This window comes from Athene noctua, chromosome 1, assembly GCF_965140245.1.
Source record: "Athene noctua chromosome 1, bAthNoc1.hap1.1, whole genome shotgun sequence".
NCBI classification, from domain to species: domain Eukaryota; kingdom Metazoa; phylum Chordata; class Aves; order Strigiformes; family Strigidae; genus Athene; species Athene noctua.
Window position 1 is genome coordinate 253,834,407 of NC_134037.1, and position 21,690 is coordinate 253,856,096.

Below are 21,690 nucleotides of genomic sequence, written 5' to 3' on the forward strand. Positions count from 1 at the left end.
AAATGATAGGCAGATTGCAAGTAGGCCTTTTGAAGATTGCAAAGGATAAAGGTAGTGAAAGCATTTCTTGAAAATATTTGAGAACTTTTTCACTGTGTGTTGAAAACAATTAACAGTAACGAAAATACTCAGGGCCATCAAAGTGTAACTTCTCTGCCAGTTTGTATTCTGGCATCCTAGTTCTTTTATTTTCTTTTCGATAAAAGTGAAACATTGCTTTGATTTAAATTTTTTCTTAAAAAATTACTTCATAGCTGGAATCAGTCACTCCAGGCATTTTCTTTGCTAGTGCTTCAAATAAGCATAAAAGCTAAAATATTAATAATGCCTTAGTGTTATTCAAGATTAGTGGCTTGATAAGCTGATCCTCACAACAGGCTTTCAAATGTCTGTCATGTTTTATAAAGCATTGGAGAGCAATTGCTCGGTAGTAGCAGCTGCTTCTGTCTTCTGAACTGCTGTCAGTCAGAATTAGCAATTATAAAATTTTTATTTTGTTTTGTTTCCTCTACCCTTACCGTGTATAATGGGCAGCAAAGTTAACTTCAAGTCTTGAGATACAGATGGAATGGTATGAGAATTAAGTCCTCTGTGACTTCCATTATAATGACTGCACCAGACTGCTGCGGTTAGGGCTTTAAAGATTGCTTGCATAATAAAGGTATACAGCCTTAAAATGTCAGGGCAAAATTAAGAAAAAGTGTATAACATATTTAAATTAAATACATCCTCGCAGTGTTACATTTTTACATCACTGTTTTGCTTTATTTTTTATGTGATTTTCCTTTCCCTGCCTTACTGAAATATCACAACTCACTCTGAAGAAGGTGCTTATGGATGGCTGTATGATCTTCTCCTGTGGATATACTTGCTAAATTCATGCCCTAAGTGGAATTGATGGCTAAGCCCTTGTCATTTACTCTTCCTCTTCATTGAAGGACTTTCTTTTTTACACTCTGTTCTCGAGTGCTTTGTCTCATCCAAAAAAAATCACCTATTTTGAGAGTGAGTAAGATACCTTGTGATAACAGAGGGAGGAAAGGGAGGGATAAAATCCGAGCATGCCTTAGTACAAAAACTGTTCTTCATTTCACTTGTAATAGATCCTTCAAGGTCTTTGGGAGAGGATCTTATATACCTCACTGAGATCAAGTCTGGAAGAGCAATCCAGTCTTGAATGTGTGCCTAATCTGTTCACATTCAGTGCAATTATGTACTTTTTTTTTTTTCTCTATATCTTTTTGCTTTTCATACAATAACTGAAATTAAGTATTCCTTTAATAGTTCACTATAATCAATGGTCTGTAACTTATGCAAATTATATAAAACCAATTCTGTAAAATAAATAAAATATTTTAATAATTAAGTATAGTTACCCAAAAAACATAGTGGGTAATTCAGTCCATAAGGTACACACTAAACTTTCACTTACACAAATATGGAGTGTTACTGCCAAGGTAATGGGTATTTGCTGGTGGGACTGAGAGCAAAATTGTAATCTGCTGTGTTTTATGACCATGTTAACAGTCCTCCACAGTGCTCTCAGGTGTTCATCTATGCCTGACTTATAAAATATGATTTTCTGTGACATGCTGTTTACATTCAAGATTGATCCATCCATCAGTTTTTATTTATCTCAAAAAGCAACAGCCAGTACTGATCTACCTTACCATAAGCCCCTTTTGCTTAAATCCACATCAACTATAGTTTTTCATCCTTTTTCTTTTACTTGTGTTGGAAAATCCTCTTAAGTCCATTCTCATACAGTTTGATATTACCATTATCCTGTGAGCATTTTCATAATTCCTTTGTCTTGTTTCTTTCATGACCTTTTCTTTAGAGGAAAACTAATGAAAGGAAATTCTTCCCCATCTGATCTATAAACAGCAATATAATTTCTTCTAATTGACAAAACTTGTAGAAATTTTGTGTTCTTAATAATTCACTTGTTTTCTAAATTGATTCTTATAGGGACAATGGGTAGATCAGTATTCTAATTCCATGGTTATAATTGCATCTGTAAATCAATATTTACAAAGCTCTTGACAAGGAATAAACGGCTCCTTTAATTTAGATTAAGAATGAAATGGTGTTCCAGCATCAACATCCATGTTTTGGGAACAAAAACCAGCATAAGATCTTTCCTATACTTAAAGAAAATTAACTTTGTGGATTAATACTCTAAATTTGAATATTACGTTATAAATACAGTGCGATCCAGAGCTAATGATGAAGTCATTGCACCAATTCTTTTGACAGTAAAAAATTAAGGGCTTGATGAATTTCACACATATGGTAATCCACCTTTTGTTAGTTTATGCTATTATTAGTAATACAAAGACTGTAGACATCGAATGTACATAATAATTTCCACAAGAATATTTCAGTAAATTTTAATTAATGCAAGTGTTTGTATCAGAGTGTATTACATACTAAAGATTTTTATTTTTGCTTTATTAGTAGAGCTAGATAAGACGGCTAATTTTGGGCTTATCAGAAGTAAAATCTTATCAACGATGCGACAATGAAATTTATTGTGACAAGTGTTAACAGTCATGTAAAAAGGACATTATTTGAGAGGTCTGTTAGCTAGAAGAAAAAGATGAACATATGATTGCTGACAGTCAAAATAGTTTTATTGCCAAATGAATCACATTATTTTTTTTCTGTGGGAATACCAGATTAAAAATAATTTAGAAAGACACAAATGTAAACTTAGGTTTTCATCACACAAAATTATGGTAATTTATCATTGTAAAGTAACCATTTCAGATTAATTCAGTAGCAGTTATTTATATCTCAAAGAAGCTGTCATTGAGGCCAGATACAGAATTCAGGCTATTTTTAAAGGGTATCTGGTGGAATCAGTACTAGATGTGACATTAGTTGGTGTCTTTGTCCATCATCTAAAAATTAGAATTAAAGCTGACACACTTAATAAATAATGAAGAATACATAGCACACAGACATTTTGAATAGTGTCTTACAACAGCTGTGGGAAGATGGCATTCTAAGAAGAAAGGGAGGGTACTGAGGTAATTAACTGGTTGAACCTGAGCTCAAAAGTATTGTGTTGTGACTGAGGAAAGGACATGGTACTTAGTACATAATACATACTATGAACATAGTAATGTTTTTTAGGCAGAGGAGTGTCCTATATTAATAACAGTATACGACAAAGAAGGTAATGGAAAGTAGGCTTCATCCAAGGAGGATTACAAAGTTCAGCTTATGATCTATACCCACGTGTGGTGGTTTGACCTTGGCTAAATGCCAGGTACCCACCAAGTCGCTCTATCACTTCATACGAAATAGTTAAGTGACTTGTGATAGTCGATAGAGCTTTCATTGTTAAAACCAGATAGCAAAGGTTGCTTGTCTGGAAGTTGACATTACATAAATTCATATTAAAAAGCACAAACTTCCAGTGGTAAGGGTACTCAGCCACAGAGGTAGCTCACGTGTGGAGGTAGTTTATCTTCCCAGAAGGGATGGTATTCAGGTTTGTAAAGGACACTTAAGTTTTAGGTGACCAAGTGTGGGCACATACATCTACAATAGGTGTGTAGTGTAAATTCATTTGTGTTGCATCTGTCAGTGCAATGTCAACGTCTAACATATAGCATAGGACATGAGGGGAATCAGCTGGGGAATTGTTTTATACCCTTTGTTTTTATATTGGTTTATATTTATTATTATTTTATATTGTTTCATATCTTATACCCTTTGTATTTCATGTTTGCTCTTACATAGGTTTATAAAGAGGGTAGATGATACTTATTTCCCAGACTGTTCTCTGGCTTGATGCTTGGCACTGTCTTGGAAAACAGGAGCTAGCAAGCTTGACTTCTCTGAGAAGTGGATATTAGACTGGACTCAGCTCCACAGGAAAATATTAATAATCATTAAAATAGATTTTTGTTTTAGGGCCTGGAAGGGGCATACACATGGAGATATTGAAATTCAGGATTCCAGAGAGATTCATGTGAGTAGTGGGGTTTTAGGTGCTCAGGTTAGTTACTGTGATATCACTGTGAATATGTGTAGCTGTCCCGATCCAATGTCAGGGGACGTTTCAATACGATCCCAAGAGTGAGATTAAGACACAAATGAGGTCAAATGCCTTATGCCCAAGGTTTTTATTATTAAAAAGGTGAAGAGGGGTAGCAATAGGACAGAATGGAAGGAAAAGACAGAAATAAAGCAAGGATGCGGGATAGGGCTGCCACCGTGGATCCAGCGGCGTCCCGTTGGTCCTCGGTCTTCAGTTCTGCAGAGGTGGGTGCACATGGGTCTGCTTTGATGGTGGATGCACACTGAGAAAAATTTTCTGCTGCCTTTTTCAATTCATCATATCTGCTGATCAGCAGATCTGCTGGCCTTTCGTTTTTTTTTCTCTGGTCCAACAGGTTTTGTTGCATCTGGCTTCAGGGCAGGGCCGTTTGCCTCTTGTCAGTTCATTGGCAATGCAGGCATGGGGTCTGGCCCACACAGTGGGGCCACAAACGGCTCCAGGATGGGCCCAGCCCAGCCCAGCTCTGCCCCTTTGAGGCTTGTCTAAAGAGTCCGGACACTGCAACCGCAAGGCAGCGGGGGGGTGCATCCTTCAATCCACTCCCGCTTCTCTGGGCGACACCCCCAGACCAGTCACAGGCTGCAGCAGCTTCTCTGGGAGGTTTGCACAGACACGAGCAGGCTTTGAGGCAGTCATTGGACATTTCAGTCTCTCACAGTAGCAGAAAACCAGCTCCTCATTAGGGCCTTTGTCCCAGATGGCCAGGATTTCACAAAGAGTGATGCTATCCCTTGGTATCACTATCACATAAGTAGTGTTAGTTGCAAAAGAAGCGTGGTGATTTTGAGGGACTGTCTGAACTAACTGGCTTATGTTCTTCAGAGGATTGAGGTTTTCTCATGAAGCCTTTTCTTCTGCAGTACTGAACCACAGTATTTTTTCTTAAGTTCAAGGGAGAATGTTCTCTGAAAGCTGTATGCAGTACGAGCCCATTCTGAAACAGGTAAACTGAGGCCAATGCCTATGTTCTGTGTCACTTTTCATGTGTCCTGTCATGTTGACATTGAACTTTGGGGTAACGGAGTAGTTTATATGATGAAAAAGACAATCCTATAGTCTTTAATTGCTTATTGTTTAATTGTGCTGCTACATAAAAACATAATAACTAATTCAAATTAAAGTTTATTTAATGACTTTCATCTGAAAACCTACCTTTTTTAGACACTTTTTTTTTGAGAATGAAAAGGAGTTTGCATTTAAACGTTAATTCAACAGTAACTGTTGGGGGAAAAAAAAGTTGGGGTTTTTTTAGCTGTGGAAAGTTAGATAATGATTATCTAAAGAGCTATAGGATAGACATCAACACCGTGCTTCACACACATCTCAGACGAGCTATAACTGGAAGCATATTCACTTGACTTGCCAGGTTTATGCATCTTTGGAATGCTACTGGCAGGCACCATTTTTACTTCGGGTAACTGATACTTTTAATTATGTTAGCAGTGGTGGTTGTAATGCCTGCTAGTTAAAAAAATGGCATTATAATACAGTAATATCTTGTGCTTGATATTTAGTATGGCCTTTTATCCTGTGGGAGTCCATACTTTATAAAGTACGTTTTCACATAATCATTTCATTGTCCACTAAAAGCATTGCCCAAGAATTATGGTGAAATTTGGTATAGGAAGAAAACCATCCCTAAAACAGAATGCAGAGCATTTGAAGATAGTCATTACAACGTCTCTGATCACGTAACACCAGCTCAGTTCCTTATTTACCATTTATTATGTAAGCATGTGGCCAGTTAAGAGTCTTTGATACTCTGATATTGGAATTCTAGCATAAGCATTAAAGCCCTAACAACTACTGGAACGATACTCAAGTTTATTATTTTTATATTGTTTTTATCTGTCACTGTCAAAGTGCCTTCCAAAGGAACTCACTACTGTTGTTGCCATCTTGCAGATAAGAAGCCAAGGCATGGGAAGGGGAAGTGATATGCTCAAAGCTACTAACAACCCAGTGCAAGTGAAACGTGCTGAAAATAGGTTTCCTATGGACAGATTAAAGGCTTTATTTCTAAGGATATGGTGCCTTCCCTTTGCTTACGGAGATAAAAAATTACAGGACCTACAATCCCAAACATTACAACCGTGGGAGATTTTGAGAGATTGTCTTGCTCTGGTACTTGTACAGTGTGGAAAATCACTTTCATTGTGGAAAATCACTTTCATTGATCATTTCTTTAGACCAGCTGCACTGCTTGTATCCTGATAGACTGTGAAAATGTTAATTTTCCAGTCAGTAGTCCATCAAGATGTTTTGTTCTTCTTTGCTGTCTTTCCTTCTCAGCTAAGTGCTTGTTTGCTGTGCTGCTGTTTCTGAGCAACCTACATCCACTGCAGATCTGCCAAATCACTGGCTTTTATGAGTACTGTTTTTGACAGAAAACTTCTTGACACAAAAACTGCCTGCTGTTTTATGTTGACCATTATAGGGCAGGAAATTAAACTGCTTCATTCTTAGAATAAAAGTTGATTTGAAATGCAACTTTAAGTTTACTAAAGTTGTGAATGGTAGAAAACGTTAATTTTCAGAAAACTCCTTGTTCAGGAGCCGTAGTGAGATGTTTATAGCTACATCATTTGTATGTTGACAACATGCACAGGTTTTTAAATGTTTTCTTTCCCCCAGAAATGTTGAAATGGTGCTGTGTTTTAAAAACTGCAGAAAATTTGATATCTAATCCTGCTGGCAAAACTTCAGTGAATCAGCAATTTGAGGCTCTTAAAAAAAAAATTATATAACTTGAATAATCTTCTGAATCAAGAGTAAAATTAAATTTTTGGCAACTTCTTTCCATGATTTAGTTAACAGCATTGTCTTTAGAAAAAGATAATTGGAAGGTAATTTTGTAGGTGAAAACTATAAACTGAGTGCTTGGAACATTCAAAGTGGGTTTCAAACCCTTGAGGAAAGCATCAAATCTGAGTCCCCTTACTTCTGTGTAACAGCCTAAAGCATTAGCCTATAATATTTCCCCTCTCCCATCAAGTTGAAAAGGTGATGGTGAGCTCTTTCAAAATTATAGCTAAAGGACAGTATATAGCTGTACAGGCTTATGATATGCAGTCACATATTTATGTTGAGTATTGGTTTACCTGGGTCACAAAAAATGAAGAATGAATGCTAAGCAGGGTGACCCCTTCTCTTGGACATGCAGAGCATGCAGTGGGTGTTTACAGACAGCTGGCAAAGAGTGGCCTGTGCAGTAAGACCTAGCCTGCAGTGAGCACAGCTGACTTGGCTGTGGGAGAGGACGGTGCTTCAGACACACACTGCGCCTGAATTTCCCCTTGCTGAGCTGTAGGCAGCTATGCATTTGGCAGTCGAGTTTTCCTACACGATGAAGCAAGCTGCTCTCTCCGAATTTCACTTTGTGAGGTGAAATGCCAACAAATTAAGATTAAAAACATCTGCAGATGACTGCATTTTTTGATGGATTTGGACTGCGGGTCATATTTCAGTACTTAATCTGCCTAAGCCTGTCAGCACAAGGAGCTGAACATCGACTAGCTACTGCACGTGATTCTCTCTGGGAAGCCAAGGCACTTGGCAGCTTGGTTTTTCTGTATCATCAATCAACACAGCAGGCTTTAACTAACTCATGCCTGTGACACTAGCTGTTGCAAAGCATTATTTTGTAAATGCATTGGTCATCCCACTGCAGTGCAATTGTTATCTTTTAATGGGCATTATTTTTTAATTTGCTTTTGATACGTTGCAGTAAATTCACAAGTAAATTTATCAGCATGTCAGTAATAATGCAGTGTGCACCATATGCAATAAGTACCGATCATACCAAAAAACCTGCATTTTCACAGCCCAAAGATGTGATGGGGGACAGACAGAACAGGATGAGGTAGGCAGGCAGTTTATTAACTACCACTTTGACATCTGACTAGGAGTGAGCAATTCACTCTTGAGTGGTCCCGAGGAGGTGAGTAGCAGGAAGAATTGCCTTATAGCTGCGTCACTGATACTCTGTCCCTGTTCGTGTAAATCTATACCTGCTCATGCAGCCTCTTCCTCCATGGGATTGTTGTGACACTGAATTCTGCTTAAAATGGGTGCAGGTCCTGGAAACTGAAGTCTGAACAGATTACACTACCTGAATTTTAGGGTTATATAGAGCTCAGACAACTCAAGGGGAGAGGCTTTATTAGTGGAGCATGGGGGAAAGCTGTCCTGGAAGGGGGCTCTCGTACCAGTGGTATGTGCCAGTCCTGAACCTTGGCTGTAGCCATTTTAGGTAATCTGGTGAGAAAACTGGACTCTGCTCCCATTAAACTGCTGTTTGGTCTGACATCGTTCTTTATGCATCTTTTTGTATAAGGAATAAAAAGCTTATAAATACAAAACCTTCTGTAAACAGCTTTGAGATCTCTGATGCAAAGTGCTATTAAAAGCTAATTTACTTAACACATCCTTGAGAAACTGGTGTGGAGGGCTCTGGGGCAGGGATGGATCTGCCTGTTCCCTTAACATGTTATTAGGGCTCTGCTGTATGTTGGGGCAGTGTCCTGGATTACCTCTACTAACATAGGACAAACCAACAATACACAGTGAGCTGCAGCATGAGGACAAATGATGTGAAGTACTTTCTGTCTCTGTATATTGTATGTTGCAGAGAGATAATGATGAGTTTTTCATTCCAAAGGGAATAAAGCCAAACTGTATGATGTGTGTGGTTGTCCTGCGTGCAAGCTGTATCTCTTTTCCTTTCCAGTCTGAAAGTAGAATTCGTCACCTTGTAGTATAACTGCAATTTATCTTCTGCTTTGTTCCTTTTTCTGTTTAGTTTTGGATTTGATATTGAGCTGATATTTAAAAGCATACTTTTTAAGAAACTGGATTAAGAAAATTATTTTTGGTGAACTGAATCTAAATATTTTTAAAAGAAAATATCTTTTGTATGTATCTTGTAGTCTTTTGATGTCTCAACAGCTAAAGCAAACAATACATCAAACCCTATGTTAATTAGCATTTCTAGTCAGAATTTTCTATTTCACAGTTATGTGATATCAGGATCTTTATCTAATATCCTTTTTTTTTTTTTTTTAAACTATATCCTTCGATATGTAGATTTCCTTCTACCTATGTGCAAAGCTCTGTAAACTATTCACAAATGATCTTAAGTGATTATTTGCCTTAGTTTATTTTAAGATTAGTAACAGGTTTCCACTTGGTCTCATATTCCTTTGTATATATGTATCAAAACAGTTTAGTTTCCACTGTGGAACTCTCAGGGAAGGCATTAGTTTTTGTAACTTATTTAAATGACCAGCTTTTTATTGAAATACTAAATTTCGTTAAATTTTTGTAATTTATTTTTAAAATGTGAATTGCTTTAATTCTGATGTAGTATGTTACTGTTTTATAAAAGAGGGATAAATGTGGTTCCCTAAAGCCTGCAGTACTCTCTCCCTGGCAGTGTTCAAGGCCAGGCTGGACGGGGCTTTGAGCAACCTGGGCTAGTGGAAGGTGTCCCTGCCCATGGCAGGGGGGTGGAACTGGATGATCTATAAGGTACCTTCCAACCCAACCATTCTATGATTCTGTGATTCTGCGTATGTTCAGCTGATGTCCGAGGGGTGGCATGTACTGTTTTGCCTGCCTGCAAGCCAAGGTGGAAATATGGCTCGTACAGAGCATGGAGATACATTTGCACAGAAAACACAACACGGATCCCCTGGTCAAATGACCACTTGAGAAGACATAGATGTCCTGACTTTGTAGTTGTCCAGCCTGCACATGTAAAATCCTTGCAGCCAAACCTCCTAAGCTGTCTGGGATAGTCTGTAGTAGAGAATGGTTTTCTTTTCTCTTAGGAAGTAAAGGAAAAAAACTTGGGCAATGTGGGAGTGTTGCAGAAAAGGAGGAGTGAGTTGGAAGAAAATATGCAGGTGCTGCATTAGGGAAAAAGATCCAGGCAAGAGTGCAGTAGGGTGAAGGGAAGAAGAGGATGCCAGTTTGACTGGCTGAGCACTACTCTGGTAAGGAAAGATGGATAGAGAACACAGCCTGGGATATTAGAATAGGAAGGAAGATTCAGGCTGGTATTTTGAAGTGCCATTTTGCCTACAGGCAGAATTCTTTGGCAAACGTTTAATTCTAGGCATATTTTCTTCCTGGAAGGGTCTCTTTCTTTGCTGTATCATAAGCATCTGCTAAAAATACAGTTTTGTTTTGTGCTTTGGAAAGCCGTATGTGTGTCAGACACCCATCTTTAATACATCAGTGCTCCAATCTTCTGCTTTGGTCATGGAAAAGTGGTACATATAGGGAGTAAGTTTGGAGTGTGCTTTACTTCCAGCACCATCACTGCCTTTGAAGAAAACTGGTTGCATATCGCTTGAGACAATTATTTTGCTCTTCAACTGTATGAAGTTACCACTCTGTAGTAAAATCCAACATTTCTCATACTTAAGAAGCCCTCAGTCTTTTTGACCATTCATATTTATAAAATCTGCTATTAGGACAATTTACTTGGGCCATGCTACAAATCTGGTAAGATATATATTACTTCTTTTCTTCAGATGCACATGTTTAAATATTGCTGACCTGGGTTTTTTGTCAGAATTATGTTTGAATACTTAGATAAAATCTAAAATCTGGTACTATCTGAAAGTAATTTCTTTTAATGATTTGAGTAAATAAATATTAAACATCTTTATTATTGGGCTAAAGGAAAATTTAGTAGAAATTATCAGTAGTATTACCTTTTTAAATTTCAAAATGGCTTTCTGGCTTCCTATAAATGCTTACAAATAAATGAAATCCTACTAGAAACATGGAAAAAAGGCTTTTAAGTGAGCTGTATCATTAAAATCTCCTGATGAAGTCATAATATGTTTTGCTTTTGATCTCTGTATGGACAGGACCAAAATTATAATTCAATCTTTACTCAGATCCATAGAGCCTAATTATAGCAGTACCCGTCTTGCTCAAAGATTTAGCATAGCATATGCATTACTTTTTGATAGAAATAAAGTAGCTTGATAGAGGAAGTATTGGAGTATGGTAATTGCATATTTTACTTCATCTGCAGTTATAATGCACTTAGGTTAGATAGTAGTAAAGATGGCAAAACTTTTTTTTCCCCCAGCAATCATTGAAATTATCTCAGCAAGCAAGTCTAGCTAGTAATGTTCTGATTCTGTAACAAGGAGAGAAAGTTGTAAAAGAAGCAGCACTATAAAATAAACAGAATAAAATTAAGGCTATCTTTCCACTGGGGTAGCGTGTCCCTTAAGAAAACAGAAGCATTCAACTATAGTATTCCTCCCTCCAAAAAGCCCCAACTGACACAAATGGGTGACTACATAGCTGAGAGAGGCTGGAAGCCATTATTATTAGTTTTTGAGATTAGACTGCAGAGTTTAAGGTATAAGCAACATGATGCTGTATCTTGTTATCTCTGTAGGTTGCTTTGCTCATATAGCCCTTGCTCTTTTATTTGAGCCTGAAGACAATTTAACTGTTGGCCAAAGAATAAGTGTCCTATTAATACTGTAGGACTTATTTCTTCAGTTGAGATTCCCAGAGCTTTCAAACCAGAAAGTTTCATGACTGTTGATAAAGGTTCAGAATTTCTTCTTGATGTATTTTTAAAACATATGTGTGGCTGGGAAAATCAGTCTCCCTACCTGTAGGAATGCCCTTTGTTTAATTCTGGAAACTGGACACCTTTCTTAACTTTTGAGGACATTCTTTTATAGGTAATAAACATGAGTTGTATTTCCCTTGGATTTTTAGAGAATAAATAAGACACTGATTAAAACCTTGAAATGTGTTTCCAAACTTCCTCCCACAGCAATATCCAGATTCATGCAAATTCGTGTGAGCCAGACAAACATTTGATGTGATCCAAACCAACACACAGCATTTTGCTTTTCTGTAACCTGAAGCAATTATAAACCGTAATTTTGTATTTTCCAATTTAAAAAATAGGAAAAATATTCTCACTGTTTGTAATAAAGCAGATTTATATCAAAACTATGAACTATAAATTAATGAGTGCCTTCTAAATTCTGGACAGATGTAGAATTGAAAGAGGTCTGTCACAGAAGTTGAAAATCTATATTTAACAAATACACCCACACCACCTATTAAATTGGCAAGATAATAAATGTGCAGCCCTCTCTTTTACTTCATACGAACACATTCAACCTATTAATTAGCTGAGAGTTTTGCCTGTCACTGCAAATATACCTCAGCTGCACTTTTCAATGACTTAGGGACTGTGCATTGCTGTGCAAGTACCAAGCATGCTTGCCATTCAGTCTGGTCTGAATGCCCATCCTGCATTGTTTGGGCATTCATGGTGCCTGCTTTTATGGTTTGAATGGAGTTATGGCTGCAAAGGTTACAGAGGTGGGTACTTTGTGACTTTTATTAACTTTGGCATGACTCCTGTCTCATTTCATTCAGCTTTGTCCTAGATAATGCATAAACATGTGACATATCCAGTCTTTAAATGTTATATTCATGCAATGGAAGAAACAGTTTGTTTGGCATTGAGTAGGTCCATCGTAACGCTGGGATAAAAAACTTGTCTTACCTAATTTTGAGTGTCAGGGTGTTCCTAAGTTTTCCTGAAGGACATCTGTGTCTGCCAAAGCCTCCTTTCGTCATGTGGTGCCTCACATATCTCTAGAAACACGAAGTGTTAATAAACTATAGTCATGACAAGCAAGAACAAGTTAATTGATTTTTCACGGCAGATCTGTTCATGATATGCTTCTTTCAGATAGGATGGGCTGAAGAATCCTTTATTCCTCTGTGGGCTTATACCTTCAGTCTTACCTCCTTTTTATGTGAGATTTGTAGTTACGGGTTTTATTAAAATGTGTAGCAAACCTGGTAGCAGCAGATAGCTACTGTGTTCTGCAAGTGAATTTTGAGTCTGTTTGCCAGTTTTCCCCAAGTTAGATATTCTCAATGGAGAGCATCAACCCTAACATCATTTGAGTATGTTGCCTTTCAGAATTAGAAGTTGTCAAAATTCAGAGCATCTGGTAGCATTTAGTCCACAGCAAAGATGCTCTGCAAATAGAAAGCTCATCTTGAGAAATTATAAAGTTGATACGCACCTTCTGGTTTTAATCCTCATGTGTTATGTGAGGATTTCCTTCCTGCTTGTTCTATTTGTTTATTGACATAAACATTGTCTGCATAATATTTGATTGGTTGAGGAGTCGCTGTAAAGCCAAACATGCTTTTACTATGGTTTAAGGGTTAAGAAGGGAGGTATGGAAGAACTGAAACACACTATGTGGTATTTTTGATTTGCTGGTGGCTTTTACACCAGTTTTCACCATTCCCTTTCTTCCTGCTTGCTTCCTTGTCTTGATGAGAAGAGATAGGAAATGGCAAGCAGGCAGATGCTCTGAATGTTTATGCTAATGTCTGACAGCTAGAAGGTGGTGTATTCATGGAAGGGGAAAAAAGACAAATATTTCCACCGCATACAGGGGATCATATAGAGTCCTGTGCTCAGCTACGTTTTGAAAGCTGTTTTCTAATACAGGACTGAAAACATTACATAACAATGGGTGTATCTGAGTTAATATTAGGGTACCTTGCCTAGGCTTGTCAGCTGAAGGGGTTAAAACCAGAAGTGGTTCTGGTCCAACATGATGGATTCTGTTTCTATGAATGGCTTAGTTTCAGAAAGTGAGATGGGCCATACTGTGTGTTAAAGGATTTCACCAGACAGCGGGTACCTCTAGGCTTGCTTTATTAACAACTCAGAGTTGGGCCATCACCTCAGGGAGTGGCCACAGCTAACAAAAAGTGCCCTCTCTCTATCTGATTCTACATAACATACAATACAGAGTTTTCGGTGATTTTTCCAGGAACTTTCAGCTCTCAATTCATCATCAGCTTCAAAAGTCCATTATATTGCACAATTTCGCCTAGTTCTCATCATTCCATTCCAATTCTTCTCCTGACACCACTGCTCACTGATGCAGTCTTCGGTCATCATGGTTGCTTATCTTCTGAACGATCTTAAACTGTCAATATTGTTCCTGGAGCACTTCTGCTCTATTAATTAAACCTATAAAACAATATCTATTTATTAATTATTCATTCTATTAATAATATCCTAAGAGGAAAAAGTTTTCTAAAGCTTGTTCCTTTTACACTGTGCTAAGAGACTTAGTGGGCCTTGTGTTCAGACTTGTCTCTTGGCAGAGCCAAGTTCTTGTTTAGTTGACTGGGCAATTATTATAGTAGCATTTTATGAATTGAATGCAATGGTATAGACATTTTTCAAGAGGCAAGTTTGTAGTTGAAAGTGACTTAAATGATTGTGAGACTGCCAATTGGCCAGCAAGTTTGGTTCATTCTGAATTATTTTATGTCACTTTTAGATTATTAGTGATATATAGTAATTAACAGTAATACATTTTTGCCCACTGTCTCCTGGGCAGCATGCAACAACCACTTTCCCTGCTCTTCCTGAACTTTTTTCTTTCATTTTAAAAACCCAATAACCAACAAGTAAAACATCTCCGTACAACTTCATATTTCTCCATTATTTGCAGGTCACATTTATTTACTCTGTAAGTACAAGAACACTTTAACTTGAAGCTCTGCCATCTCGTGCAGAAATTCAGAATTGAAACTGAGTATCCCCCATGAGCATGAAGATGTATCTTAGGGGTACATGTATCAATCTGTGTAGTGCACACCACCTGTAGCTGGAAAAATAGTGTATGACAGAACTGTCTAAAAAGCCTGAACCACTAGATTATGTGTTTGTCATGGTTGTTTTTTTCATGAGGATGTTGAATCTGAAGGCACTGTTACTCTTCTTGTGTTTTAGGTGCTGTGGCAATTTTGATCCCTCGCCTGGACCTGGTGATTTCTTTCGTAGGAGCTGTCAGCAGCAGCACTCTGGCACTGATTCTGCCACCTCTGGTTGAAATCCTCACTTTCTACAAGGAAAACATAAGTTTATGGACAGTATTTAAAGATGTTTTCATAGCTGTCATTGGAGTTGTTGGATTTTTAACAGGAACATATGTAACAGTTGAAGAAATCATTTATCCTGCATCCACAGTTCTAGCTAACGCAACGGAGAGCATCTCTGCAGATTTAAATGCTACAAACTTAGGGGTTGGTTTAAAGTAACAACCAGGCACTGTGAACTGTTTTATTCCTTAACAAGAAATCCTAGATGGATGGCAGACCTACGTGTGGGACAAATTCTGATGGATTTTAAATGAATTCTTGACAAAGAGCATGTGGCCCTTTCAGTTCTTTCCTTCATTACTTGCCATCTTCTACCTGAATTAACTCCTCTGCTCTCAACCTCTGCTCATCTGCTGAAAAACTGAACTGATGTCAGGTTTTAAACTATATACATGAAAACAGGAAGGAAATATGATTTTAAGTTATTTGTGAGAAAAAAGAATAATTTTTATAAGGAAGTCAAGATGCCTTCCTCCACAGAAAAGGTGGAAGTCAGTCCATACCTCATGCCCAGTCAGCAAGTCTAGGCACTGCTGTTTTCACGGCAGCTCTTTTGTGAGGGTTGCAGTGGGAGCCCAGTGATGCATAGACCTTCTTTTTGGCTGTCTCTGAGGTGAATTGCACCTCAGTGAAGCAGAGACACTTTAGTTTTAAAAAAGAGCAGCTGAACTTTTAATTTCCATTCTAGGGACTTTAGAGAAGCCATAGAGAAGTATTTGGATAGTTGCAGTTGCCTGGCTCTGGATCCTGGGAGTCGGTATGTCTGGAATCAGAATGCACTGTGCAGAATGACTCTGACTCTTGTTCAGTCTTTTCACATTGGCTTCAACGGGAGTTCAAGCAACTGGAAGGACCAAGCCCTTTCCGTTTAGTATAGCAGACCACTGCTGATGGTGGGTTAAATGACAATAAGCATAAAGGCATTTTTTCATGCTCACCATCTTAACATTTAAGCTGAAGAATGTACAAGGCTGTAAGGTAAGGTTTAGAAGTAAAGGCTGCATCTTTTATTATCCCAGAAGGTATCTAGGTAGGAGCATTCTTGTCATTTTACACGATCTGTTACTATATGTTCCTGTACCGTGAGCTGTTCAGCATGGCCAGACTCCTTCTCCAGGGACATGGCAACTGTGATGCTCAGCAGAGCCGTGGAGGTCTGGCTGTCCAGAGCAGCTTAAAGATTTATGATGTTAATTTCTGTATGAGAAAGTAAAGGATGAGACACTGCTTTCTGGAATGGAGCTTGTGCCATACTTTCACATTGTAAGTGTATAAGCTGTGAGTGATTTGTGAAAGAACTTGTGATTCCACAGGACTGTGAGCTGAGGGCGGCACCAAGGATGTCTGTTTTGAAACACTTTCTTCCTCAAGCACACCACATGCCTGCAGGTTGTCTGAAGAAGTGACTCAGGACTTGCTTTCAACTACTGGTACTTTGTAGAGAGGTACAGTTTATATAAGACGTAGGGTATATATGTGAAAATACAACATTTTTTTAAAGAAAGTAATTATATATCCGTTTTGGATTTTGAATGAGAAGTTACAGATGTTGTTTATCAGATTAATATTACTTCCATGATGCAAAAACATTCCACACCACAAATGATAAGCAGTTTATTGTTGTACAATGTCCGTACAAATGTACAGAATACTGTATTTTTTTTACTTATTTCTAGAAGTCTGTAGACTGCCTATCTCTATTGCTGGATGTTGGAACATATAATAATTATTTTTGCATTCTTATGTTCTGCCTTAAATAGGATCTAACATACCCTTTACTCGTTGTTTCTGTTTTCTGTTTTGGAAGAAAAAAAGAACAAGTTGGTAATTGGATAGAAATTAGTTTTGTTCAGCAAGCCTGTGAGCTGAGTCCCCAGCCGGAATCCTGATTTTCAGGGTTCTTATTTGACTTTCTGGCTCACACTACATCGATGACTTGCACTCCAAATGCTAAAGCTATATTTTTGGTCTTGTTTTCTAAAAACGCTCTATATTTTGTACAAGAATAGAACTGTATTTATCATATTAACTTTTGTTATGAAGAAACTCCTTTTTCTAAGAAATATTTTTAATTATAACATTCCCCCAAGAAATACGATATGCCAAAACCTCTCTACCGTATTCATATAGATTAAGATAGAAATAGGTGTAATATTTTTCTTGCCTTCAGCGTATTCCTCAGAAGTCTACCATTTGGTAATCTGTCATTTGGCATTACAGTGCTGGAGTAGCATACTGCTAGATATATCTATATTTATATTTTCTCTCCAGAACATTTCCCTAGTCATCTACCATGTGGTGGCTGTATTTGAGCACTTTCTTCTCCATGTTGATGAGGGCATTTCTGACAGGGATTCATTACAGCATGTAGTTCAAATTGCATGTTCTTTGGTCAAGCAATAGTTCTGAGTAATGCTGTTATTTTAACTTTAGCATGAACAAAGTTAAATACTTGGTATGCCCTTTAAATGGATGAGTTTCTGCAGGTATAATACTATAGAGTTAATCTTTCGTGTGAAAGTGCAACAGGGGAGCAAACACAGTTAGTTAGCAGAGAGGCAAACTTCAGCTTTTCATCTTAAAGTTTTTTTAGTCTGTAAGCTGTTCTAAAAGACATTGGATCTAAGTGTTTCCATCTGTTTCATAATGAATCTGTTGTTTACCTAAACCATACACTACACACTGATAGAATATATTTCTGTGCAGCATATTTTACTTGACATTAAATACTTCTACATGGAACGTTTTTAGTAGGACTGATAAGATTTAATGAAAGTTATTTTTCCTGTTAGTTTTGCACCTTTCTACCTGTCACAGTCCACTCAGTGGACTCATGATGGTTCATTTACTATGATCTCAAAGGTGCAAAATTAAGGCAACCAACACCAAAGGGGAGCATCAATCAAACAGTGCAACTTTATTGTATTGCCCATGAAGTGGCACGTGATAGTAAGAGATGGGTGAAAGAAAGGGGGAAAGGTAAGTTTAGAGAGAAGGAGAGGTTATAGCTACCACTGCTGGTCTCAAGACATCCTAATGGTCCTGGGCCCAGCTAATGCTCCGTTATTGATCATCGTGATCGCTGGCAGGGAAGCTTCAAATTTTCGGTGTCCAGAAGTCATCTTTTATGCTTAGTGACACACTTTGCTCTTCCTCTGCCTTAGGGATCTCTGCCCTTCTCGAGCGAGGCTACCGCGCATGCACGAGGGCATGGTTGGTCTTAGAGGTGGGTAGTCTTCAACCAGGAGGTGTGTTTTGGTATTATAATGAAGCAAAGTTCGTCTAAAGTTCATGACATTATGGCAACGGTTGCAATGCATCTTCTTTGGCAGTAGTTATGTGGTCATCTCTGTCAGCTCCAGTTAGGCTCAGGTACCAAGCAATAGGACAGCACTCTGTACCGCACGGCTCGGGTATGAAGAATAGCACTGCGCTCTTTGTACCAGATGGTCCAGTATTCCGAAGAACAGCACAGCACTTGTTGCTTGTTGGAGCACACAGTTCTGTATTCAAGAGCCCTTGCACTGCATTCCACTCTTGGGATTGGCAGCTGTGTTCTAAAGAGGCTGTTGGTGGGTACCTCACGGTCTGTGTCCCTGATGACAATGTTGAGACAATGCTGATCTTCTGACCAACTCTTACACCACCCATGTGTGTTTGGAGAATACAGGACTATCAAGTCCATTCATATCATCTGTTCTACATCGACTGTATCCTAGTGAGCAGTTCTGAGAAGATGCTTCTGCCAGGTTGCAGAAAGACTTGAGCACTTCAGAGTTTGGTGGTGATTTTTGGCTGGTACAAGTGAATACTGACGTGATACTATCAGTGAAGATTTGCTGCGCTGGGTACCTAGAACCTAAATAGGCAGCCTTGCTATTCAGGTGAATACAGCATCTCTTTCTGAAAGTTGGGAGACTTGTTTAGAAGCTTGATAGGTTTGGGGAATGTAAGCTTAGCTATCAAACTTCGCGTAATCTGGCCCAAATAAACCCCCTTAGACATCTTACTGCCGTGTCTGACCGGGGAGCAGCCTGTTGAGGAGCAGATTTTTGGACCGATGTATTGCCACTGACTGATCAGATATGAAGTAGTGTGTTTATGCAATGGGACAGTGTTGCCATGTCTGACAATAGTGTATCTTTTGAATCTTTAAAATGTTTATTCATATATTTTGCACAATGTCAATTTTCTCCTACAGTGTAGGATTTTTGTTATTTTAACACTCATACAGTACGTTTGAGCAGCCTGCTCTTTCAAATCGGAGTCAGGAATCAGAGTATCTTGCTTTGGATAAGATTAAAATGTCATGTAGTAAAAACTACTAAGTCTGAGTAATAAGAGTGTTCCTGCAAAACATTGCCAAAGATTTAAAAGATGGGAAATTCTGACAGAAACCTCTAATAAGTGTTCATTCAGCTTTTAAAGTACTGTAATATAAATTGCAAGTGAAGATGCAGGTAGTGAAACTGAGAGATATAATAGGTATGGTTTACATTAATATATATTTAAGATGGAAATGTACTTTAGCACAAGCTAAATTAAAACTGAAAAATCTATGTGATTGACTTATGTTCCTGGCAAGGAACAGAAAGCTTATTGTATTTATATACTGTACACTTATATTTTACAATATAATATTGTTAACAGTTTTAGTGTAATTTAATCATTAGCTTCACCATATGTAACTGGATCATTTTCTTGTAATTGTTCATCCTCAAATATTGGGCAAGTAAGAGGATGGGTTTGCCTAATGTTCTGTTACTTAAATCTTCTGTATCAATAAAAATTACAATAATATTACCCTGCTAACTCACTGTCACCACTGTGAATATTGACTGCCTGTCACCACTACTACATCACTAGAAGAAATAGCTGTCTTAATGCAGAATTTACCTTTAAAGTTATCCAAGGAATGGCAAGTGACTTGAGACTGTCAGACAAGTTCAAGGGCTGCCTTTTCATTAATAATAAATCTCATTTCAAAGTCATATAGGCACTCCTGAAAAATCCCACCTTCACTCCAAGGTTTTTCACGAGGGCGTAGTTAAAGTTAGTCATCTGAATCTTTTTAGAGGTGCTTTAGTAAATGAGTTAAATCCTAAATGTACAAAGGAAGGCAGGAGTTCCCACTGAAATTCCAGTTCCCATTTGGAAAACTGCAAGGCAAAAGCCAGACTTTTTAAAATTGAACAAACCCTTCCATACTTGGTATGGACTTGGCCTTAACTTTGCGTATGGAGTGTTGAATAATAGGTATGGAAGAAATTGATATGAAAGTTCTGTACTTTCTATCTAACTTTGAAATTACTCGTTGGAAACAGAAGTGGCAGCATAGGCTTTCATGTTCTCACCAATTATTGGATATGATTTGTAGATCTAATTTTGCAAAAGTACTTGTATCCCCCACTTTAATACAAGGCCCTTTGAAGATGTCCTCAGTGAGGCATCCAGAAACACCCAACCCATTACAGAGTCGCCTGTATAAATACAATTTAGACAGAAATAGTATACAACTGTCCTTGAGAGTGATCCACCAAAAAACCCTGTTTTGTAAATAAGAAACCTAGAATGCTCTGGAAGTCCTCTAACACCAGCAGAGAGACTGTAGCTGTCCAACTGGAAAGATGATTTCAGTCTCCTGGGGAATTTGAATCCTTATCTCCCTAAAGGACGAGATAAAGCACACCTACGGTCAAATTCCCTCTTGGATCTGGCTGTTAAGGACATGCAGCACTCCTACTTCTGAGAGTCCGAGTCCTTTTAACCCGAGTTTTCAGTTCCTAAATTTTATGACTGCTTTAAGTCTGTTTATTTCTTTTAAAAATGGGCCCTAGGTGGCTAGTTATTTGAAATACTAAATTCCATTATTCTCCTGTACTATGGGTAGAAGAAAAAAATACACATTATAGCCAGCACTTCACATTTTAGATTGTTTTGTATAGCTTAGATATCTGTGAGACAAAACTACTTTTTCACAAGTGTAGAACACAAAATGAATGAAAGAAAGCATTTTCCTTTTTCAAACACTCATATTTATGAGGCTGAAAATGAATAAATTGTAGTATGTGGGAGGGAAATTAATTTCCAAGATATGAAAAGCCTCTGTGAGAGATTTGGGAGCACACGAATGAAGCGACAATCAAAAATAAGTAAGATAATTTAATAATTTTCATCCCTCACCAGTTTCAATCCCTGATCTTGCAGTGAGCATGATGCATGTAGACAAAATAGTGAGGTGTTGTTGAGCTGGACTTAGGTATCCCAGCCTTCAGGCACAGGCTATGTTGCCCACACATAAGCACATGTTGTCATTTTAGTCACTGTGGAGTATCTGGCATGGCACTCATGAAAATGTCCCAGAATTACTGTGGCATTACAGATGAGAGAGCTTTGGCAGGCGAGAGCTTCGGCAGGCAATGGCGATGGCTTCGGCAGCTGAGGGTGGTCGGCAGGCAAAAATTTTCGGAAAGCGATAGAAAGCAAGCAAAAATCTATGAGAGGGATGCACATGCAGCCCCTTTTATGAAGTCCCCTCTGTAGTTCGCTCGTTGCCACGGAGCTCCTTTCCTATTCTGGCCCCGTGTTGCCCCGTATGCCCATGCCCAGATGCCCACAGCGCTCGTACCAAG

The 21,690-nt window shown here is 38.2% G+C and overlaps 1 protein-coding gene across 2 annotated transcripts in view; it reads left to right on the plus strand.

Moving 5' to 3' along the window:
* Positions 1-19,858, plus strand: part of SLC36A4 (solute carrier family 36 member 4) — a 104,639-nt gene extending 84,781 nt beyond the window's left edge. For both annotated transcript variants that reach the window (XM_074917348.1, XM_074917355.1), the window contains one exon: positions 14,910-19,858. In XM_074917348.1, coding sequence (XP_074773449.1) covers positions 14,910-15,217 — 308 coding nt within the window. In that variant the 3' untranslated portion in view covers positions 15,218-19,858. The remainder of the gene's footprint in view (positions 1-14,909) is intronic.
* The last annotated feature ends 1,832 nt before the right edge of the window (positions 19,859-21,690 follow it).